At 43.1% G+C, this 23,558-nt stretch overlaps 1 protein-coding gene across 2 annotated transcripts in view; it reads left to right on the forward strand.

Annotated features, from left to right (window-relative positions):
• The window catches only part of ETV5 (ETS variant transcription factor 5), a 60,505-nt gene that overhangs the window by 12,155 nt on the left and 24,792 nt on the right, over nucleotides 1-23,558 (forward strand). For both annotated transcript variants that reach the window (XM_044943874.2, XM_006058626.4), the window contains exons 6-7: nucleotides 17,344-17,473; nucleotides 18,375-18,665. In XM_044943874.2, coding sequence (XP_044799809.1) covers nucleotides 17,344-17,473; nucleotides 18,375-18,665 — 421 coding nt within the window. The remainder of the gene's footprint in view (nucleotides 1-17,343; nucleotides 17,474-18,374; nucleotides 18,666-23,558) is intronic.

A 23,558-nucleotide genomic window follows, 5' to 3' on the forward strand; every position in this document is an offset into this window, starting at 1 on the left:
GCAGCCTGTGGAAAAACAACCAACTCAAACAACACTGGGACTGTTAGAAATATGCTTGTGATTGGCAGTTTGGAGAACCTCCAAAATTAGTTTCCTTTGGCTTCCCTGCTGCTCCCTGTTCTCCAAGCCTGGGCTTAATAGGGTTTGAGTTTTCTTTTAAGTGCTGATTTTTAACCCTCCAACTACCAGGCTGGTGGCCTGGGCTTAGGCGGAAGGGCTGCTACCGACCCTCCGATCTGCCCCCACCCCTTTGTCTTTCATTTTAGACCGAAGCTGTCTAAAGGGAGTGATAATAGGAGAGGGTGGTTTAGCTTCCCTGGAGAGAGAGGTGTTGAGACTTGATCTGAGAATATTACCCTTTTATCTCTTGGTTCCCTTGGGGCTGAGGCTTTATCTCTCCACTGAAGATTCCTGCCTCCTCTTCTCCAGTCTTTATTCCAGTCCTGAAGAACTGGTGGGGCGTTTGCCTGCCACAGCACTCACATGTACCTTTTAACATGGGAGGACCCAGCTGTAACTTCTCTACTCCTTGGCAGTCTCTCCCCCATTTAATTTCCCACTGTGGCCAGAAACATACCATTTTAAAGTGACCCTTCCCAGACTGCTCCTCAGGTAAACTCTCCCACCGGGCACTCAAATGCCTTGCCTCATCAAATGAGCATCTCAGGAAGTGCTAGAATGAACCCAGCCTCTGATGAACCCCCAAATCAGAGTGGCCTCCTCACTCCAAAACTAGGCCAGCTTCTAGGGGTACACTTGCCTCAGTATTGCCCACCCTAAACATCTCCCAGGCTCTTGGCTAACAACTCACAGACAACCCCCACCCCCAAAAAGGACTGTGTGGGCTAGGCCATGGCTGGGCTTGATAAGCATGGAGGACAGTCCATTAAAAACCAAAACAAAACTTGATAGTAATGATCCAGTGCCATTTTCTCAGGGTTTTCAACTGAGATCTCTTAGTTCCTGCTCTTCATCCTCACAACCTAATGAGGCTATTTGCATTTGTGTTTTGCTCTAAGGATTTTTTTCCTGAAATATTTCCCTTGCTATAAATTGGTTTTCCAAGGATGTCGTCCTTTCCCTATTAAAAAAAAGAACAGGCCTGGGCAGATTGTCCTTTTGTGAGAGTTTGAAACCTCTCAGGAGGTAACCCTAGATATCTGCTGTGTAAGAGGATGCTGATGTTTGTGCTGCTTCTCCAGAGGGGCTGAGGAGGACTTAGCTTACATAAACACTTTTCAGCTGAGTGCCTGGAAGTGCTTTGTAATTGCCTGAAAGGGCACTTAATGAGGGTCTTTTATACTTTTCCCATAGAAAAGGTAGAATAGAAGGAGAGGCGGGATGTGTCCTCCACTCAGCTGCCCACTGTAAAGACCAGATCCTGGAAGGCCTACCCCACGTTTCCTAATCTGAATTTTAGTAGAGAATAATTCAGTGGTGATCACGTCACTGGGTTGGGGTACCCTCAGAGTCAGAACATTTCTGCTCCTCCCCAGCTTCCTTTTCTTTCTTTCCCCACCAGCCTTGAAATCTTTATTTCTTGAGGAATAAGGAAATAGCAACATAGGGCTTTAATGTGGTCTGTATTTTGACATATTAAACATAGTCCCTGCTTCTCAATTCACATTCCTGTTGAAGCAGGAAGCAACCAGTTTCTCTTAGGCTCTCAGTGTCCAAAAGCAGAGAACCCCTGTCTTTTGTTTCTTCACCTCTGTCTGAGCCACAGCATCCTTCTCTGCGCACAGCCAACCCTTGGGGAAATGTGTTTTGCTCACCACCACTCCGTTCTCTTGCCTCCCTACCCTGTTCAGCAGCCCCCAACACCAGCCTCCAGCCTTCAGGGAGGTAAGTCTGTAACATTAGTTCTAAGAGTCCTTGGGGTGACCTTAGGGGTGAATAGGAAAAAAAACGAGCTAGGGCCATTTTCCATTTTCTAATTCTTTTAAAATGCAAACTCTACCCAAGTCTTCCCAGGCTGCCTCTAGATTTTGTGCAGCTAATGCTGTACCCCAGTAAGACTCTGTGCGAGGGGTCAAGTCACCCTGTAGGCCCTCTTCACACACTTGATGCGTTTCTGCCTTTAGGAGCAGCAAAGCTGTAGATAAAGAGGAATGATTCTCTTGGAGGGGGAGCCACTTTCCTTAGGGTTTGAGTTTCCTCCTGTTACATTTTTAAGATGAATTTTATACTTGAAGGTAAAATTTTCCACAGTGATTAAATCCCACTTCAAGTATTGTTGCTGCTTTAATGCCAGTTTGGATGAGAATCAAATGAATTGGGAATAAATTATAGAAGGGCTGTTAAAGAAGGCTTGTTTTGCATTTTTTCTCTATTCAGGAGGATTGCCCTGTTTCCCTCTTTCCTGACGGTGTGTTCCATCTTGAGCAGCCCCTCATGGTAGAGTCTGCTGTGGCTGACGGAAAGCCTACAGTGGGGCAGGCCAGCCCTTCACTTCCAATAGAGCTGGGAGAAGAGGGCTCTCTCTAGGCCTCTCTCTTGATGGTGAAAGTTAAAGAAGTTGTCTATCATATTGGTTTCTCCACAGCCCAGAGTTTGCGGATGTGACACTCTCATGCAATTAGAATACACGTACTGTGCAACATTCTCTGATGGCAGAGCCCCAAATCTACTAATATGCAAGCCCTACTTCAGTCAGAGTTGGGCCTCTTCTTTTCTAAGCTCCTTTTTCTCCCTTTCATTTCTAACTCTTCAAGGCCTCTGGGTTTCCATTTTCGGAATTCTAAAATAACAGCCCTAAATTGTTAGGATAAATGAGTTGCTGGAAGAAAAGGAACTACACAAATCCAAGCTGTTTGAAGAATAATGCTGAAGTGTGGCAAGAGTGTGAACTTGAAGGAAGTCAATCTGAAACTAGTTCATCCAGGTCAAAAAAATCAACCTGTCTACTACCATTGGCATTAGATTATCTTCCCTGTTTGAGAACACCCGTTTTCTGTTTAGAAATGACTATTTGAAAGATGCAGTTTTGTGCTGAGGACATGTAACTGTTCAGTAATAGGTCCTCTTTCTGACCTGTAGTTCCCTTCTGTGAGTCAGGACATTCCTGATTTAGTACATTCATCCAAGGTGGGTTCCTCTTACTAACATGACCACTTCTTTTGGGAGGAGAAAAAAGTATTAAAGAGTCTTTTCCCGTCTATTTTAGCCAGACTTAGAATAGAAACCCTTAAAAAAAAAAAAAAATCACCTGTCATTACTGTTAGTACTAGTAGAGGTGAAGAAAGGATAAGGCCAATATCCTAAATTCCAGTTAGAAACTGGTCCTCCTAGTCGATAACCAAGGACATGAGCAGCAACCTCCTTACCCTGGCAGACTCGCCCCTGGCCCACAGGTTCCCCTTGAGGACTCCTTGGCCATTCAGGCTTCCCTGTGCTTAGCCCATCACTTTGACCTCTTCCCAGCTTCTCCCAGCGTTTTCAGCCCCTTTGCAGAAGAAGAGGTAAATAGACGGCCTTGAGGCCCCCTTCTCTTCCTAGCCAAAGCTATGCCCCCTGCCCACCCTTTAGGACTTGGGCATCTTCCTTGACTTGGGTCATGATTTTTCTTCTCTGGATGGGGGGAATAAAGAGGTAGGGGGAACCTGGAGCACCCCCTGGAGACTAGAGGACCCCACACACATTTTGAGTGGTCAGCCTGGGTGGTGCAATTCTATCTTTTGGGTTGCAAGCGTACATTAATACCTGCCAAACTGACTTCCATAGGTGAAATTTAGTTTTTCATCTTTGCCCAATGGTATTTCAGCCAGCAGCTGCTGTTGCTGGAAGAGGCAGTGGAAGAGGAAGGAAACTTGGTGGGATGATGTAATTAGTCATTGAGCTGGGCCTAACAGAAGCAAACCTCCTCTCACCTCTCCTCCCCATTATATGAATTTACTAGAAAACATAAACATGCGTGCATGCTAAGTTGCTTCTTTGCAACTCCATGAACTGTAGCCCACCAGACTCCTCTGTCCATGGGATTCTCCAGGTAAGAATACTGGAGTGGGTTGCCATGCCCTCCTCCAGGGAATCTTCCAGACCCAACCCATGTCTCTTATGTCTCCTGCATTGGCAGGCAAGTTCTTTACCACTAGCGCCACCTGGGAAGCCTCTAGAAAATATAAACATTCTAGTTCAAATAAGATCCCAACCTAATAAAAATGCCCCCAATAAAGCCCTTTCCTATAAAGTATAACCCCCTTGTCCAGTCAGTTCCTCTTTTCCACAGAGAAATTAAAATCCCTTTATAAGTAAAACTGCCACTTATCTTTTCCTGCTTTTACCCTAGCCGCAGGGCTTTGTTTGGATGTCTAACAGAAGCTACAACCTGGGGGCCCCTGAAGCTAGAGCTTTGGTATCTTCAGAGCTGGAGTTCTCCATTGAGAGCTCCAGTATATTAATATCTAATATCTCCAAGATATTAATATGTTGTGTCATATATTTGACATTCCAGGGAACGATAAGAGCATAAAATACCGTAACACCAGTCCCGCCCAAACACAAGTTAGCAGCACGTTACTCTCCAGAGCCAGTATGAGCATCGCAGCTTCTTGCCATTGAAACGCCGACCCCATCTGAAGTCTTTCCCCCAGAGACAGCAGCGTTTGGCAAGCCCAGTACTTGTCTAGGACACAACCTAGACCCGTATCACTCTTGTCAGCTTGAGTCCATAGCAGAGATTTAGGGTCATCGCTGGTAAACAAAATGGAAGAGGGGCTTACAGAGCATGGTTTTAACTTCTTCGTGGTATCAATTCTGTTGTCTAATTTAAAACCCAGGTGGGAGACATTCTATCAATAACCCTTAATTCCTGTCTTCCAGGAGAAATTCCACTGCCTTTGCAGGTGACCTCTCAGGAGTTTCAGATACCGCTCTCTACTGATGCTATTTATACCTTTTCAAAGTTGGGCCATTTTTTTCTTTTTGAGCTCCTTTTTCTCCCTTTCATTTCTAAACTTGTATTCAAGACCTCTAGGTTTCCATTTTCAGAATTCTGAGGTAATCTCATGTCCCTGCTAACCCTGTTTTTCTGCCCGTCCCATTTGTGAACTGATAGGTATGGAGACTGTCTCCAGAGAGACCCCTGTGTTAAAAACTTTTTATTTTATATTGGAGCATAATTGACTAACAATGTAATGTTAGTTTCAGGTGTACAGCGGAGGGATTCAGTTATACATATACATGTATCTATTCTTTTTAAAATTCTTTTCCCATTTAGTTTATTACAGAATACTGAGCAGAGTTCCCTGTGCTATATGGTAGGTTCTTGTTGGTTATCTATCTTAAATATAGCAGTATATACACATCCAATTCTCAGTTTCCCCAGTGGCTTAGCAGGTAAAGAATCTACCTGCAATGCAGTAGACACAGGAGACTCAGGTTTGTTCCCTCGGTTGAGAAGATTCCCCTGGAGGCGGAAATGGCAAACTACTTCAGTATCCTTGCCTGGAGAATCCCATGGACAGAGGAGCCTGGCAGCTACAGTCCCATGGGGTCGCAAAGAGTCGGACATGACTGAGCGACTACTCATGCATGCACACACACATGCATTAATCCCAAATTCCCAATGCATACCATCTTTCAAGTAAGTGCCTATCATTTTTTATATAAACTCACCAACAAAGTATTCCTGGACTTACATTCCCCCAAAGGTTCCTGCCCTAGAATTTCCAAGTATTGATACTTGGTATAACCTCATTTACTCTTATGAGTAAGAGAAGTGTCTTCTGCCCTCACCTCTTTTTCCACTGTAGCAAGACCTAGCTCTGCTTCTGCAGGTTATTATTTCGCTCTGGTATTCCCTAGCCATCTTCATGCAGAGTTGTCAAGATTCAAATCTTGCTCTTAGGTTGTTTCTGTTCCAATACTGTGTAATTCTAACCCTATTTGTTGGGATCTGATAGCCTTTTCCCGTAGTCCATACCACGATAATAAGTTCAAAGACGTTTTTCTCAAGCTGACCCATATTACCCCAAATTTCTAGCTCTAAATCATGAAAAGTAGAGTGGTTTTTTTTTTTTTTTTTTGTCCACACCCCAATTCCCGAAGCCTGTCTTATGCTGACTGTAGGTTTTTCCCGCAGCATGGAATAAATCTGATTCCTGGCACCAGATGTTCTAGGAACTAGCTTTATCAGTTTCTAATTTGGCTCTTGTGTTATTTATTGTACAGAAGATGGTATTGGCCATATAGGAAGGACTTCCATAGTTGTTAATTGATGAATTCTGCTACTTCAGGGTTGATTCTTTACCCTAGGGCCCTGAGATATACCACGAGGGTAATTAATATCCAGTCCTTTGGTCCTCACTGAGAAACAAGGAAGTAATAAACTGGAATAATCAACACCATAATTCCCTACCACCATGATTAATCTCTAGTCTAAAACCCTGAATATTATTGTTACTCACCATAAACCTTATAGTTCTATTTGATTTCTTAAACTATGTAAATTTATTAGTATGATGGAAAACAGATTACTTAAAATCTTGAATACTATTGCTGTGACAGTCATGAAGAGATCTTTTTCTATACCTGCTGCTGCTCCTGCTGCTGCTAAGTTGCTTCAGTCGTGTCCAACTCTGTGCGACCCCATAGACGTCTGGCAGCCCACCAGGTTCCCCCGTCCCTGGGATTCTCCAGGCAAGAACACTGGAGTGGGTTGCCATTTCCTTCTCCAGTGCATGAAAGTGAAAAGTGAAAGTGAAGTCGCTCAGTTGTGTCAAACTCTCAGTGACCCCATGGACTGCAGCCTACCAGGCTCCTCTATCCATGGGATTTTCCAGGCAAGAGTACTGGAGTGGGGTGCCATTGCCCTCTTCGTTTCTATACCTACTGATACTAAATTCTATCCCAGAACAGAAACCTTGCTTTCTCCATGTAGGACTTTGCCCAGGACAAATATAGCTGTTCTTGCTGTGTGAGATTCAGAACGAACCTACCCGGAAATCTCAGCCCCTAGATGTGGTCTGCTCACCCAGGTGTTGGCTGCACCAGACGTTTGTCATATTTCGCATGAGTTATATGGAGAGCCTTGTTTCCAGTCCAGAGTCCTGCTGCCATTCTTGATTCCCAAGACAAATGCACAGAGGATTCTCCAAGCCAACAAACTTAACACAATTTAGGTCTTAAGCTCCACCCTTTTCTGATCGCTTATCCTAATAAGCTAGGTTGGGCCAGTTGGAGCCCCCAGAAACTCTTGTGCCTTTCTCCCCACCCCCAGGTACTCAGGGCCCCAAAAGACCAGGTCACCCAATCCCAACCTCCTGTCTGGGCCCTGGCCGTGCTTAAACCTCTTTGGGCAGAAGGAACCAAACCAGCTGCTTAGAAGGAAACATGAAGGAGAACACTGGGGAAGAGAACTTTCATTCCTTCTGTCACCAGCACAGGTTGGTGATGGCTGCAGGCTGCCCTCCTGAGGACTCAGGGGATGAAATCTTAGTTGTCCTGCCTTCTGGTTGTGTTCTAAACCTGTTATGCACATACATTCACAAGGAGTGGGCATTCTCCATTTTATTTTTTCCAAAAATGCTTTGTGATCTTGAGTTGAGCTTCTGTTTTAGTTCCTGTTGAATGTGTTATTAATGTGTATACGGAACTACTGGTCGATTTTACTTTTGTTACTGTTTTGTACTTGTGTAATTGCGGTCTTTTTACCCAGCAGCTGTAGAGATGGCATGGATGGTCGTCATGGTGATAACAGGGGCAGTTCATTTTTCCCTCTCAGGTGTTCCCTTCTTCTTTCTAAGTGGGCCAGGGCCAAAAAAATATTTGAGAACCACTGGCTTAGATGTTAGAGTATGACAACATTTGTCCTTGTGTAATTTTAGATTCCTGGGGCTGTATTATCCAAACATGGTAAAAAGTACAGATAAACAGGACAGTCTTCTTCAGATTTGGTAATAGGCCAGGGGTGACTTCCTTCATGTGTAAGGGCATGGTTTTGAAGTTGTTAGCACGTCTGCTGACCTGTTCAGTCAACCGTAAGATAGGTTTTTTTTCTCCAAGTATCTCAGAGGAGATGATATAATAGCCATTTTATTGATTTTTTTTTCAAGACATATTGCTACATTTACTTCATTTCTCTATATATTCTTCCCAAGTTATTGGAAAGTTGCAAGCTTTATCACATTTCACCCCCAGATACTTCAGTGTGCATCTCAAAAGACTGAGGACATTCTTCTACATAGTCTAAGCATAGTCTAAGAAACTTAACTTTTATTCAGTAATACTCAGAATTCCCCAGCTGTCTTTTATAACTGATATCAATATTGTTTTTGATATAGGATTTAAGAATCGTACATCAAGCTTATTGTTACATCTCTTATCTCGGACAAGAATCTGCCCACCTTGCCCTCCTCCCCCCAGTAACACTGACTGTTTTGTGTTTTTGTTTTTTTTTTGAAGAGTCCTTGCCAGCTGTTTTGTAGTTGACTTTTTAGGGTACATATTTAAAGGATATGTAGAAACACAAACATACAGAAATGCTGACCTTAGGCGTGGAAATTCCCTATGTTGTGGGTTTTCTCACCTCATATCCATGTTATTTTGTTGACCTTAAAACAGTGGTGAAAGAACTGAGTAAGTCAAATGGAGAGGTTTGTGCACGGTTGAAGAGAAGGCTTTTGAGGGACTTACAGTTTTTAGCACAGCTTACTAAATAGTTGATTTTTTACTATTTATGGATGATTTTTGCTACATTCAATTTTTTAATTTATGCTTACAAAGGTTAGCACTGTCAGATATTAGAGAAAATGGCAGTCCCCCATATCTCCACCAATTTTACTTTTAGAACTTGTGCCCCTAAATTTGATAACATTTCAAATTTTTATTTTTGGAAACTGTTGCCAGGCAGAAACAGTGCTAACCATCCATTCAAACGGGTTTGAGCATGTCTCTTATTTGGTTTAGAAATCCAAAAGGCATCCAGATATTTTTCCAGATATTTTTAAAGTGCCAGAACCTGTCCACTTAATCTCCCTTGAACCTATTTTGTTTCCCAGAACAGGGAATTATAGCCTGTCCTTGTCATTTGCTATAGCAATTACAAGAAATACCAAGATTAGGAATATGTTTTATGTTTGAAATGGTTTCTAATCTACTCAAAGTAGTAGTAAACTAAAATAAAGACTGATTTCCAACTTCCAGTAATATGGTAGAACTTAAATAAACCTCAGCCTGTCTATCCTTTTCTTACTAACTGGCTGACTATGCTTTGTCTCAGAGTTTGTCCAAGGAAGGCCAGGACTAAGGAAAGTCAGCAATATGTTGGAAAGTAGGTCTTTTGGGGTTTATTTGTGTGCAGAACTCAAGGGACACCACATCTAGTGACTTAAAGCCCCCTCTCGTCTTTGCCAGTGGCACCCTGACAAGCTAGGAGTAATCAGGAGAGTAGAGACCACACATGCTCTATTTTGCCAACATCATTTTTAAATTGACATGTCCCTCTGTCTTCTTTCCTGGTATTCTACTCGCTGCCACAACCAAAGAGCAGTATAGGCAGGTGTCTCGGGCTCCCCCTGCCACCATTCTTGGAACTACACAGTACGTATTCCTTACGGAGAAGGAGGTGAGGTGGTAGTGGTCTGAGAAAGGAACAGTGACCCACCGCTGGTGGCAGAGAGAGCAGTAAGCTGAGGGATGAAGCTTCTTTGTAGGATTATGGCTCTGGGAATCCTGAAAAGTCTCTCAACGATGGCCATGTACATCCGCACCACATTTGTTTACAAGTGCTATGAGAGGCTCTGGAGACATGGGCTAGCACTGGGGCATAGCCGCAAGGACGTGCCATGTGGAAGCAGATGTTAGTGTTCTGGTCAACTTGCATCATGAGACACAACCTTCCATGTACAATAAGATCATGGCTGTCAGGCGTAACCAAATAAGGTCTGCCCTGAGGTCAGGCCTGCATGCTGATTTGGGACAGATGAGTCTGCTCTAGATGAAGGTAATGAAAATGAAACTGAAGAAGGTGGAGAGGAAAACCCCAAAACAAAACCTTAACAGCAACACCTAAGAGAAGCAGGCCACTGTGTGAAGCCAAAGATGCAGGACTGGCTTAGTCTCTCCCCGGTCAGACCGCACTATGACTGATTGGCAGTTTCTTTAACACTCAGTATCTATTACATAAATGCTGTATGTATTCACAACAAAGGCTGTGGCAAATTGAAACTTTGACGATCATGAGGCACCAAAGGAAAGGCTTATTAGACAAGGTGGTTTTTGTCTTTCTGAAAAAATTCCTTTTGACTCCAACTGTCATTTATCGTAACATTCAACAAAAGTGTTTTCCTTTGTTTTGCTCCTCTGCGCTGCAATAGTGAAGTTCACTGCCAGCACTGGCATCGTAGCTGCCTTGGACAGAAGCCACAGGCCTGTACTTGTGGGCAGGAAACAGATTTTGTCAGAGGGAATTATTATTTCTCTTGAATGGGTTAGTTTGTCTACTTATTTCTATTTTGAAACAATTGGGTTATTTCTTGAAAGGCTGCTTCTGCACCATCACCAAAGAAGGATTTTCTAAAGCTTGAAGAAATCTTAGTGTTAACTCAGTGGTGCTGTTTGACCAGGACAGGAGCTGCCTTTTTGGGGGGCCGGGCCCCAAGGCATGTAGGGATCAAACGTAGCATGGAGTCCTGACCACTGGGCCACCAGGGAAGTCCCAGGGCTGTTTGTTTAAATAGAAACAACTGAAATAATGCATGACAAGAGTAGCTTGATAAATTTTCACAAATGGTACAGGTATTTAGATCAAGACCTAGAATTTATGAGAGTGAGGAGACTCTACGTGCCCCTTAAAGAGGCACCACCCCTAGAGACAGGAGTAACCGCCATCCTGACTTGAAACACCATAGAATAATTCTGTTTCCTTTTGAATATTATTGTAAATGGGGTCATGAGGTATCTGGCTTTTTTGGTTTTTTGTGAGACTCCCTGTTAAAGCTTGATTGTAATTTCTTCATTCTCATTTCTGAGTACTGAGATTTTGTGGTGACTGCAGCCATGAAATTAAAAGACGCTTACTCCTTGGAAGAAAAGTTATGACCAACCTAGATAGCATATTGAAAAGCAAAGACATTACTTTGCCAACAAAGGTCCGTCTAGTCAAGGCTATGGTTTTTCCAGTGGTCACGTATGGATGTGAGAGTTGGACTGTGAAGAAAGCTGAGCACCAAAGAACTGATGCTTTTGAACTGTGGTGTTGGAGAAGACTCTTCAGAGTCCCTTGGACTGCAAGGAGATCCAGCCAGTCCATTCTGAAGGAGATCAGCCCTGGGATTTCTTTGGAAGGAATGATGCTAAAGCTGAAACTGCAGTACTTTGGCCACCTCATGTGAAGAGTTGACTCATTGGAAAAGTCTCTGATGCTGGGAGGGATTGAGGGCAAGGGGAGAAAGGGATGACAGAGGATGAGATGGCTGGATGGCATCACTGACTCGATGGACTTGAGTCTGAGTGAACTCCGGGAGTTGGTGATGGACAGGGAGGCCTGGCGTGCTGTGATTCATGGGGTTGCAAAAAGTCGGACACGACTGAGAGACTGAACTGAACTGAGATTTTGTTTGATATTGAGCCTATAGATAAATTTGAGAAGAATTAATATCTTTGTAGTATCAAGCCTTCCAGCCTGTGAACTGATGTATTCTTCTATTTATTTAGAATTCTTTGATTTTCCTCGGGGCTTTATAGTTCAGTTTAGCTACCTTGCATGTCTTTTATTAGATGTGTTCCTAGGTATTAGATGTGTTCCTGGGTATTTGATGCTGTCTGTTGCTATTTTAAATGTATTTCTTTAATTTCACATTGTTTAGGTTACTATGTATGTAAGTCATTCTTTTTATGTACTTGCTTTGTAGCCAATGATCTTGGTAAGTTAGCTTATTGATTCTCATACTTGGTGGATACTTTCATATTTTCTATGTACCCACTTGGCAATAAGTGATTGAGGTATTTTTCCTTCTCTTTTTTCCTTTAATTCATTTTTCTTAACTTACTACACTGGCTAGGATCAGGCTTGATTTTTGATCATGGTGTCAGATAGAAAAATCTTCCAAGGAGTTTCCTAGTAAGAAAAGGAACTATGAAATTAAGTTGGTTGATTTGTGAACATCCTATCTAAATTTTAAATGGTGTTATGGTGGTCTACAGAGCAATACATTGTACTTTGTAGTGCATGCCCACGGATGTAGACATATCTTATCAGCCAGCCAACCCGTCTTTCCTACCCCTGACAAGTGGAGACTCTCATTTGTGTATGGATCCTTAACAGAGTTCTGATAGTCAAGTAGAGGTCCAGAGAGCCCACTCACAGTGTTCTTGTCTCAGAGGTGGCATTTAGGAGGGAATTGTCAAGCAACAGCTTCAGGAGGGGCGGGGCATTTGGGGGTGCATGAGGGTATCCACAGCAATAGTGTGGCATCTGACTGGTCAGTGACTGGCTGTAGATGCCAGGTCTTCCACAGTGCCAGCTATCTGGAAAGATTTTGATTAGCTGGACAATAGAGGGGGAATGAGATCTTATTAGATGGAATACTGGGATGGGAGGCAAGGACTAAGAAGTAGAAACCGCTAGAATCAAGAGATGTTTGTTGCTAGTAGGAGTGAGGGAGGGAACCTGAGCGTTTTGGGGACCTAGAGACAGGAGAAAGTGTAAGTCCTTGAGTGGCTTCAGATGTGTCAGGCATGTCAGCAGCTGGAGAGTAGAGTACTCGAGGATACAGACCCTGAGAACTAGCAAAGAGCATTCCTCTGCTTCTCTGCAGTTGTCTTCTTTCTCCATCTCTTTCCCTATTTGTTCTAATCCCTTTTTGATTTAGTCCTTTTTGCTCAGATTCCATTTGGGAGGCAATATAATGGAATGACTGACAACTGATGGGTATACTGACCACTGAGAGCTATGAGACTTTGGCAGATTACCTTTAGAGCCTTGATTTTTCTTATCTCTAAAATGGAGACAATGAAAGCAGCTTTCTCACTGGGTTCGGAAGATTGGATAAAATAATGTTAAGTAAACTAGCCAGGGCCAATGATAAGGGATCCGTCTGGTTGCCTCTTTCTTGGTCTACCTGGTTCTTTTCCAGAAGTATTAGTTATCCATTGTTCTTTTGTTCTAGAACACTTTCTCTTAATAAGGTGTAATGTGGTATTTTTGTTGTTTTCATTGAAAACAGGGTTTATGTCCTCTTTTTGATGAACATAGTGGGTGAGTGCAGTATCGCCCATTTCTGCCAATGTGGCAGATGACTGAGATGACAGTTGGGGGCGCTCTTCCTTCCTTTCCTCTCCAGTATCAGCAGCTTCAAGACCTCAAGCCATTCCTTTAACTCCTTTGGTCCTCAGGGTCCTTATCCATAACTGTAAAGGCCTAAATTAAGTGGACTATCAGACAGACTCTAGTCCAACTCTAATTACATTTATCGGAAGATGCTAGAAGTCAGATCCCTCACTAAATTATGCATGCCATGAGAAAAGGACCACCATGTCTTTTTGTTTACCAGCATATCCCTAACACCTTCAGGAACCTGACCCATGGAAGATGCTCAACAAATGAATCAATGGATGAATGAATGAAAGAAATCTGTACAATAAGGAAGGTGGCCCATATTTGCCAGAAATTGTTCATAGGACATCATTGGCTTTATGGGTCCATCTTCTGTAACTGAGCTTAATTAAACTCAAGTTTTCTGTTGTAGAAAATGTTTATCAATTCAAACAGCTTTTTTTTTTTTCTTTAACTTCTTCAGGAGTTCATGCTCCTCTTTTAATTGTGATTCATTGCCATGGTTTATAGTCCTCAGTCTCTGTCATGGTTTAGTAAGTCACCTGTGTGAAGGTAAGTACTCTATTTTTGAAACCATAGTGTATGATTATACAACATCATAGCACTATCTGCAAGGTGCTGTGCCATTTTCTCTATTTCTCAAGGCAGCATCATATATCTCATTTTACAAAGAAGGGACAGGTTAAAAGTTACGAGCATTCCTTGGGCTTCTACTTTCCTACTTAAAACACATGCATATGACTATCAGGCTCTTTCATACATCCTCTGACCCAGCAACCTCTCTGTGGAGACTGAGCGTCCTTCCTTACCCCTCAAACGGCCCCCTCCTGGCTTTCCTGTCCATTATCTGTGAAACTTCCAAATCTCATTCCTGCCACATTCTCCTCTCCCTCCTTCGAATGGTTGACTCCCAAGGAGAAAAAAAATATGACTAACATCATGTCTAGCCTTCAAAGGTAAATGTGGACCCTGCCATCAAATTTTAAAAATTAATTGGAAATATAACCCCTGAATCTTAGTAGAGCTTGAAGGGAAAAATTGAAGGCAAAAGGAGAAGACGACAGCAGAGGATGAGATGGTTGGATAACATCACTGACTCAATAGACATGAGTTTGAGCAAACTCCAGGAGGTAATGAAGGTCAGGGAAACCTGGCGTGCTACAGTCCATGGGGTCACAGAGAGTCGGATGCAACTTAGTGACTAAACAAGGATACTACAGACTGGGGAGCTAATAGACAACAAAAATTTATTTCTCACTGTTCTGGAAGCTAGAAGTTTGAGACCATGGTGCTGGCATGGCTGGGTGGGGGCTCCCCTTCATTGACTTGTGTCCTCAGACACCTCTACCCTCGTGATCTAATCATCTCCCAAAGGCCCCTCCCCCTAATATCACATAGGACATTAGAATTTCAGCATATGAATTTGAGAGGTTACAACAATTCAAACCACAGCACTCATTTACTCCTTGAACTCCTCCTTTGGATAGAGAACATAAGATTCCAGGTATAGGACAGTTATGGTATGATAGAGGGTACCATATAATGTAGAGCCCAAATGGTGTGGTACACACTAGGAGTGCCATGTAGATTTGAGGAAATTAAGACATCAGAATTGGGCTCCCCAGGTGGCATTAGTGGTAAAGAATCCACCTGCCAGTGCAGGAGATGCAAGAAACATGGGTTTCTTCCCTGGGTTGGGAAGATCCTCTGGAGAAGAGAATGACAACCCATTCCAATATTCTTGCCTGGAGAATTCCATGGGCCGAGGCACCTCGTGGGCTATATATATAGTCCATGGGGGCTATATAGTCCATGGGGCCTCAAAGAGTCAGACACAACTGAGCGCCCACAGATATCAGAGTTAGCCAAAACTTAAGACTTTCAAAATGGGTATATGGTATTTCTGAAGACATTATAAAAGTTTGCTTTCTGGAAAACTTTGGTTTACCCTCTGGTATTAATCTTGTCAGTAGAACTGATAACTTTTATAATACCGTGAAAATGTCAAAACATTTCTTAAGCCTGAAATGAGGAAGTTGAACAATGCCATTACTGTTTACTCTCCAAACTTAGGAGAAACAGTGATTATAAATGATTTTCTTAAAATAAAGTCAGAAAAGTACTTTCTAGGACATGTAACTGCTGCTTACGTTGGGGCATCATCACCAGTCCAAAACTTTTATGACAGAAAACTGGTAAGAGGAGAAGCAATGACCCAGGAGCAGTGCCGAGAACCAGAACATCCCCTGCATACCCGACTCTCCCTTCTCGTTTACCAACAGCATTCTAACAAGAGCAAGCTTAGCCATTTTCTGTGTCTGAATGTCTGAAAACATTTGATAGCAATTGAGGGTTGGCTGCCATGATGTCACCATCAAAAAAATCACGAGAGAGACTCTAATGACTTCTAAATATAATCTGCCAGTTCCGAACTTATTTTGTGTGTTTGGGAAAAGCAGTTGGCGTTTTGTAGGAAAGGAATTATGAAAACCTGCCCTTGCCAGTCAGTCACTGGCAGGACTTTGCTTTATAAACTTGTCATCTGTGATCAAGTCTTCAGTCTCATTTGTTCACTTCTGAGTCCAGAATTCAGGGTTGGAGGAAGCACCTGAGAAACCAGTTGGTGGAAAGATTGTTCAGTCTTAGAAAAGAATTGTCATTTCACTAATTCTACCTAATATAAATCACTAAGAAAACTAAGCTTCTGGAAGATGGCTCAGGAGTAAACATTGAGTGCAACAGAAAAATTCGGTGGTCACCAGAGCACTAAGCACTGTTAGCCATTTAACGAGAACTGCAATCCCATGGATAACAGCCGGTAGAGAAGCTTAACTCGTTCCTTTCCCTCTCCCTCCCATAGCCAGAAGACAATCCTTACAGTACAGCGTCTTCTAAGAGTTTGCCCTTCTACTTTGGGTAAAGCACCCTCTTTAAAATGAGTTAGCCCCTAAATACATTTGAAAAACTCTTAACTCCTCTGCTGTCTCAGCATCACATATGGAATGTTCGATCGACTTCCATACAAAGCAGCAGCTCTGCTTTGTACTATCAATTTAGGAAGAGTAATTGGCACCGTCTGTGAAAGGATTGGTTATGAGCGCCTGCCCTTCCTGGTAGGGCACTGGAAAGGCATGAAGCAGACACAAGCATGGAGGTTTTCCAGGCCTCCTGTATGCAGCTAGCCTCTCCTCATTTGTGGTTTGGGGTCCATCCTTGTATTCCTTTGCTTTTGAAAATTTGAGATTGACATGTACACACTGCTGTATTTTAAGTGGATAACCAATAAGGACCTACTGTGTAGCACAGGGAAGTCTGCTCAATGTTATGTGGCAGTCTGGATGGGAGGGAAGTTTGGGGGAGAATGGATGCATGTATATGTATGGCTGAGTCCCTTTGCTGTGCACTTGAAATGATCACAATGTTGTGAATCTGCTGTACTCCAATATAAAATTTAAAAGTTTTTGAAGTGCCCCTAAAGATTGCGTATTTCTTACTCAGAGCTAATATTTACAGTTGCTTGAGGAAGGAATTTAAAATCATATATTTTTAAGTCATATTTAATTTGTATATACACCTCTTTTTTTTTTTTTTTTTTTTTTTTTTGCCATGGCAATTTTAAGCCTTAGATAAGCTAACGTGTAATGTCTACCAGTATATTTTTGGGTGTTTTGTCCTTCTCAGAAACAGAATTGTTCTTGTCTGCAATCCTTGGTATTCTTATCACACCTGTGTTTTTCTTGAAGCACCATCACCTACAGGATCTTTAAGGGCTTCAGAGCCTCCAGGCAGTGGACCCAACACAGAAAAAGTTTGCGGGGGTGGGATTGGGGGTGGGGGTGGGGAACCTTGGCTAATTTAAAGTGTCAGATGATGATTTCTGACTTTAAAGAACTTTTCATTGGTTTTAGATGGAAGGCTCTGTGTTAAGTGTTTGGCTTCCTCTGGCGTGTGACTGGACATGAGTTCCAAGAACAATCAGCTAGTATAGGGTTTGCAGAAGGAAGCATTGTGCTCCCTGTTAATCACTGTCGTCTCTGTCCCTCCCCTCATCCCTCTTCTGATTTCAGTGGTGCTTCATGCCCCACCTCCAACCAAGATCAAACGGGAGCTGCACAGCCCCTCCTCTGAGCTGTCGTCCTGTAGCCACGAGCAGGCTCTCGGTGCTAATTATGGAGAAAAGTGCCTCTACAACTATTGGTAAGTGGAGCCAGAGAAAGGCTGGCCAGGAAGTGGCCGGCTCGTTGATTGTTTCCAGTATTATTCAGCAGACGCTCAGTGTAGCACACCCGTCTCTGGTGGCAGTATAATGATCCTCTAGCTGTAGCCAGTCCAAATGGGCTTTGTCTGCATGTAACGTGCAGAACTGTTAAATCAGCCCTGCAGGGGACTGATTTCATGGGGCCCTGAGCCCTCCCAAGGGAAAGAACCCTGAATGCTGGGCTATTTGATCTGTGGCTTCAAGGGAGGGACTATATACTCCTTCATGTCTATCATATGTTAATGTGAACTTTAAGCACCAAAGAAGTAATCTTCACATCAGAATATATGAAGAAAATCCCCATGCCAGTGCCCTTTACTTAAGAATATCCAAGCCCCAGGAATGAAGCTTTAATTTTAAATCATTCTTTGCTCTAGAAGATAAACATAGATCTGCCTGAAAATGGGAGGAGAAGCTTTGTTAAGTGATGTTACAGCAGAAATTTGTCTTTCAAAGGTTCTTGTTCCTGGGAACCCTGGAATTCTTGGGAGAGGGGGCCAGAAAACTCCCCCAGGACCTAATTTCTCCCCTCATCCATCCACCCCTGCACGCGCATACATGGAGAATTCTTTTAGAAAAGGGGAAAAAGGAAACCGGAAGCTGAGGCTAAAATTATCTTTGAGAAGAATCACTAGAAGTGTTAAACAAGTCCCTGTGACGCAGTGTGTTTGTCACTTTTCAGAGGTACAAATATTCCCTCGGGGCTGCCAGCAATTTAACTATGTTAATGCTGTCATTTCCTGGCAACCGTGGGCTGCAACCTCGAGTTCTGCTGGACCTGGTGACCACGCTAATGGCTTCATTGCGGCTAAATGGTTCCTTCTCTTTTTCTGTTTACAGTGCCTATGATAGGAAGCCTCCCTCTGGGTTCAAGCCATTAACCCCTCCTACCACCCCCCTGTCTCCCACCCATCAGAATTCCCTATTTCCCCCACCTCAGGCAACTCTGCCCACCTCTGCGGCACATGCCCCTGCAGCTGGCCCAGTCCCAGGTGTGGGCCCCACCCCCACCCCTCATTCGCTTCCGGAACCTGGACCACAGCAGCAAACCTTTGCGGTCCCCCGGCCGCCACATCAGCCCTTGCAGATGCCAAAGATGATGCCTGAAAACCAGTATCCATCAGAACAGAGGTGGGTGCTGATCTGGGCTTCCTTTACCACCTCCTCCCACCCCTCTATCTCCCAGGGCAAGGGAAAGCAGTAGTCATTTACCAGGTACCTATAAAGCTCTCATTCCACTGAGGTATGTTTTGAGGTAGGACTACTAATAATATGAATATGACCTGTTTATATTATCACTTTGGGGCTTCCCTGGTGGCTCAGTGGTAAAGAATCCCCCTGCAATGCAGGAGACTAGGTTCAATCCCTGGGTCAGAAAGATCCCCTGGAGGAGGGCATGGCAACTCACTCCAGTATTCTTGCCTGGAGAAGTACGTGGACAGAGGAGCCTGATGGGGTCGCACAGAGTCAGACATGACTGAGCAACTAAACAACGTATCACCCTGCTCCTAAGGTACTGCAGAGGGGATATAGGCCTTGCAACACCCTTATGAAGTAGGTAAGGGAGAGGTGGCTGGTACTCTTCCCCATTGTAGAAGCAGAGGAAGACGGACCTGCTCAGCATGTTGACCCTGTCTGTTGACCTTGGCTGAGGGCAGCTTCGCTGGTTCCTCATTGGATACCACCTGCTAGAATCATACCTTGGTTCATGCTACCCACTAATACTTTATTACTATTTTACTTACGTATTAGGGAAGATTGCTGAGTTATCAGAGGTGTTATTACTCATTTGATTTTAATACATTTTCACAGTAGGGGATTACCTGAGGACTGTATTTTTTTTTTGGACTGTATTTTTAATTTTCTACTTTTGAGATAGAGATCTTGATTTCACTCCAGGTATTTCTGCATTCTTAATAAGGAAATAGAGGCATCAGAATAACTTGTCCAAAGTGATTCATTCTCAGAAAAACTAAGATGTAAAAGGAATCTACTCTGCAAGCACCAAACTTAACCTCTTAGGTCCCAGCCTTTGAAGTTCATTATCTGTGGTGTTCTAGAACTTTGTGTGTTTGTGGCCTTCCCTTAATACAGGATATTCTGGGGGCCTTTTTTATTTCAGTCCCTCTGGAATGAAGTGATAAGGTAGGCAGGTAGTTATCTGTGGTTACCAATGGCTACAAGGTGATGACTGTTGTTTGTCCTTTCTTGCTCTGCTTGGGGGAGAGGAAGAATATGTAAGTTATCTTCCTCTGGCCTGGTCCAACCCAGATGCCTGCTGGTATTTAATTGGAGGTCACTATTTCTAGATGAAATGCAGAAAAAAGCAAGTACTCTTGTCTGGTTCCAGTTCCCTTCCCCCTTTGCAGTGAAAGTCACCATAAAGAACTGCATAATTTGTCTGGTTAGTGTTTATCCCCCTGCTGATCCAGGGGCCGTGAACACCACTGGTACACAGGGCCTGAGGGGAGAGAGTGTTGACTGTGGGCTGGCTCAGTGGTGGGCCTCAGTTTCCACAGGAAGCCGCTTCATCTGAAGGAGGCAGGTACCCCAAAGTGTGTGTTAGTCACTAGCTTGTAATAACAGTTGTACTTTAAGAGAATTTGGAAATTTGGAATTTTAGTGTAGAAATTCCAGGGGTTTTGTTTTTGTTTTTTAAAGCTGGCAACTAATTCAACTTTACTGCTGTAAAGTATTCCAGCAGTAATACTTTGCAGACTAAACAAAATCTGTGGGCAGAATCACCCCCGAGGCCTGCCAGTTTGTGAACACAGGCCTGGATGCCATTTTTATTTCAATAATTTCGGTTTTGTGTTTTTAAATTGTCTTTTCTGATTGTATGCAGAGATTAGTAATTGAAGAGGCGGGTTGGGGTGGGGTATATATTTTGTATTTGAAATAATTAGCCAACTTTAATTTGTTATACCATATGTAAAGGGAAATCACTTTGTGTTAAATCTCTTATTCATATTTTCCCTTAATCTGTTTCATGTGCAGAGAGCCTGTGTAAACAGGTTGTATCAATGGCTCACTGAACTGGGGGAGAATCTCCTATTACTAATTCTGCTGGTAGTTATTCATCTTCCTGCAGCCCTGGAAGATAGGATGCCTTAGTCTCAGTGATGGAGTAGCTTTGTCTCCAGGCTACCCGGCCTCCTCCCGAAAGGAGGACATTTGATCCCTGCGATTTGAGTGTCTGTCCTCAGGTATCCAAAGGCAGGAGCCAGAAAGTAGATATTTCTTTTAGGGGGCAATTCCTCCCTGAAATCTGCCTTCCATCTTGCACTCACCTCCCTTTACCCTCCGCCTTTAGGACTGGTGGGTCTGAAATCAAGACCTCACCCACACACAGAGTGATACTGAGATCTTTAACAGAACTGAGGTGAAGGGCAGGTGCCTGCATAGATAAAACACAACAAACATGGGCTCTTGGGCTTCTGTCCCAGAGCACTGTATTATCAGATCTGAAGGTGTACTAGAGGAGTCTTCAGCGGGGGATTATTAGTAGCATAGACTTCTTGCTCTATTCCAGAGATGGAGTTGTGGGTCTGGGGCAGGACTTGGAAATATTACTGTCGTACTTTGAGAAATCATGGTGCACCCCTGTCTTTTACCCCCACACCTATTCAACTTTTTTTTTCCCCTAAGAATCAAGTGCCCAGTACTCAGTTTTGTTTTATTGTGCTTGTCTATTATTGAGATAATGATATCTGTGTGATGCAAAATACACCAAAAACATGACAAGTGATTATGCTTGTAGATAGAGGATTGCACACAGAAAATGAGACAAACTAAAATCCGCAGTCCAATTCTGGCTCATACTGTAAAGAATCTGCCTGCGGTGTGGGAGACCCAGGTTCAGTCCCTGGGTTGGGAAGACTCCCTGGAGGAGGGCATGGCTACCTACTCCAGTATTCTGGCCTAGGGAATTCCATGGACAGAGGAGCCTGGCAGTCTATAGTCCATAAGCTCACAAAGAGTCGGGCACAACTGAGCCACTAACAACACAATAGAAATTGCAGTCAGGTATGATAAACTCCAGTACTCTTGCCTGGAAAATCCCATGGATGGGGGAGCCTGGTAGGCTGCAGTCCATGGGGTTGCTAAGAGTCAGACACGACTGAGCGACTTCACTTTCACTTTCATGCATTGGAGAAGGGAATGGCAACCCACTCCAGTGTTCTTGCCTGGAGAATCCCAGGGACAGGGGAGCCTGGTGAGCTGCCATCTATGGGGTCTCAGAGAGTCAGACACAACTGAAGTGACTTAGCAGCAGCATGATAAGCTTAGTAACTACACATTTAATAACTTATGCCTGCTTGAAACTGGAGTAGATTAGTTAGTAACTGGAGTTTTTCTTGTGCTTTTAAGTTAGAGGGAATGTTACTTCAAAATTAGCCCCATAACAAAAATGTGGTATTTTGCAGGATAGAAGGAAATCAGTCTTATCTGAGATTTTCTAAATAGCTCTGTAACAAAGGCAAGATAAAAACAAACAAACAAACAAAATGTATCTTACAGGTTAAAAAAAAAAAAATTAGACCTCAGAGCATCTAAAGGACTTCCTAAAAGTCACATAGCCAAATACCAGGTCCTACCTTTAGAAACCAAAAACATAAGTACCCCACTTTGGTTATGCTTACAGGAGAGGGGTTGCTGACAATGTACTAAAAGCTAAGTAAGGGACCTTGAAAAATCATTTCAACCTTGAATTTTATCCATCTGTTTCTTTAAACTAGCAGGACTTTCTCTTAAAACTACAAAATCCTACTTAATTCCTACATCATTTATCTAAACCCATGTTGTCACACCTTTATTTTTTGTTTTGCTGAGTGCTTTATTCCTTCAATTGAGTAGAACAAGTTCTTTTGAGGTTTAAAAACCATGATGTATACCCCTTTCTTTAGGCCATATTTCGCTCAATATCTTGTCTTCAATGTGTTTATTGACAGTGATTGTTTGCTAAGACTATATAATCTAGTCAGTTATATTCTTAATGTTTTATATAATCAGTTTATAATTCTTTACAACTCAAAATTTGTTTTAAGAGATAAATACTGTATTTGAAAGCCATGATTTATATTTGTGATTTCCTCCCCCCAAAGAGGAAAAAAATGCCATGTAATTTGGCATGTTCAGACATGTTTCATTTACCCTTAAAGACCAGCTGCTCCTTGAAAAGGAGGACTGCTTCTCATTCAACCTTCCCACTCTCATAGGAGTTTATTGTGCTGTTTACAATGTGCACAAAAATCTTCCTATGTTATGCCCATAGTACTAGCCAGATATGGTATAAAGAAAAACTGTCATTCCATCTCAAGTTGAGTCCCCGCAGTGCAACTGAAGAGACTCCTCTAAGAAATGCAGCATCTAGAAATTTTGGGAAAGATTGAAGGCAGGAGGAGAAGGGGGAAACAGGATGAGATGGGTGGATAGCATCACCGACTCAATGGACATGGGTTTGAGCAAACTTTGGGAGATAGTGAAGAACAGGGAAGCCTGGTGTACTGTAGTCCATGGGATCGCAAAAAGTTAGACACGACTTAGCGACTCAACAGGAATTTTGAAATCCACTGCACACTCATGTGACAGCAAGAAGCAAAAAATCAAAAAGCAAAATTTAAGAAGATACCCCTGATGGGGAAATCGTCTGCTTCGGGCTTACCATGGTGGCTCAATGGTAAAGAATTCACCTGCCAGTGCAGGGGACATGGATTCGATCCCTGGTCCTGGGGAGGTCTCACATGCCTCGGAGCAGCTCAGCTCCATGCACCACAACTACCAAAGCCCACGTGCCTAGAAGGCTGTGATCTGCAATGAGAAAAACCACTGAAATGAGAAGCCCACGCACTGCAAGAGAGTAGCCCCTGCTCACTTACAACTGGAGAAGGTTCTCGCACAACAATTTTTTTAAAAACTCCCTTTTTAAAAATCCTCTACTTCTTGATGCTCCCTACGGGCATTAGTATTGCAATAGGCTATCACGCTGAAATTGGTAATCAGAACCCAGTCCCCAGAGTCATC

Source organism: Bubalus bubalis, chromosome 1, assembly GCF_019923935.1.
Source record: "Bubalus bubalis isolate 160015118507 breed Murrah chromosome 1, NDDB_SH_1, whole genome shotgun sequence".
NCBI classification, from domain to species: domain Eukaryota; kingdom Metazoa; phylum Chordata; class Mammalia; order Artiodactyla; family Bovidae; genus Bubalus; species Bubalus bubalis.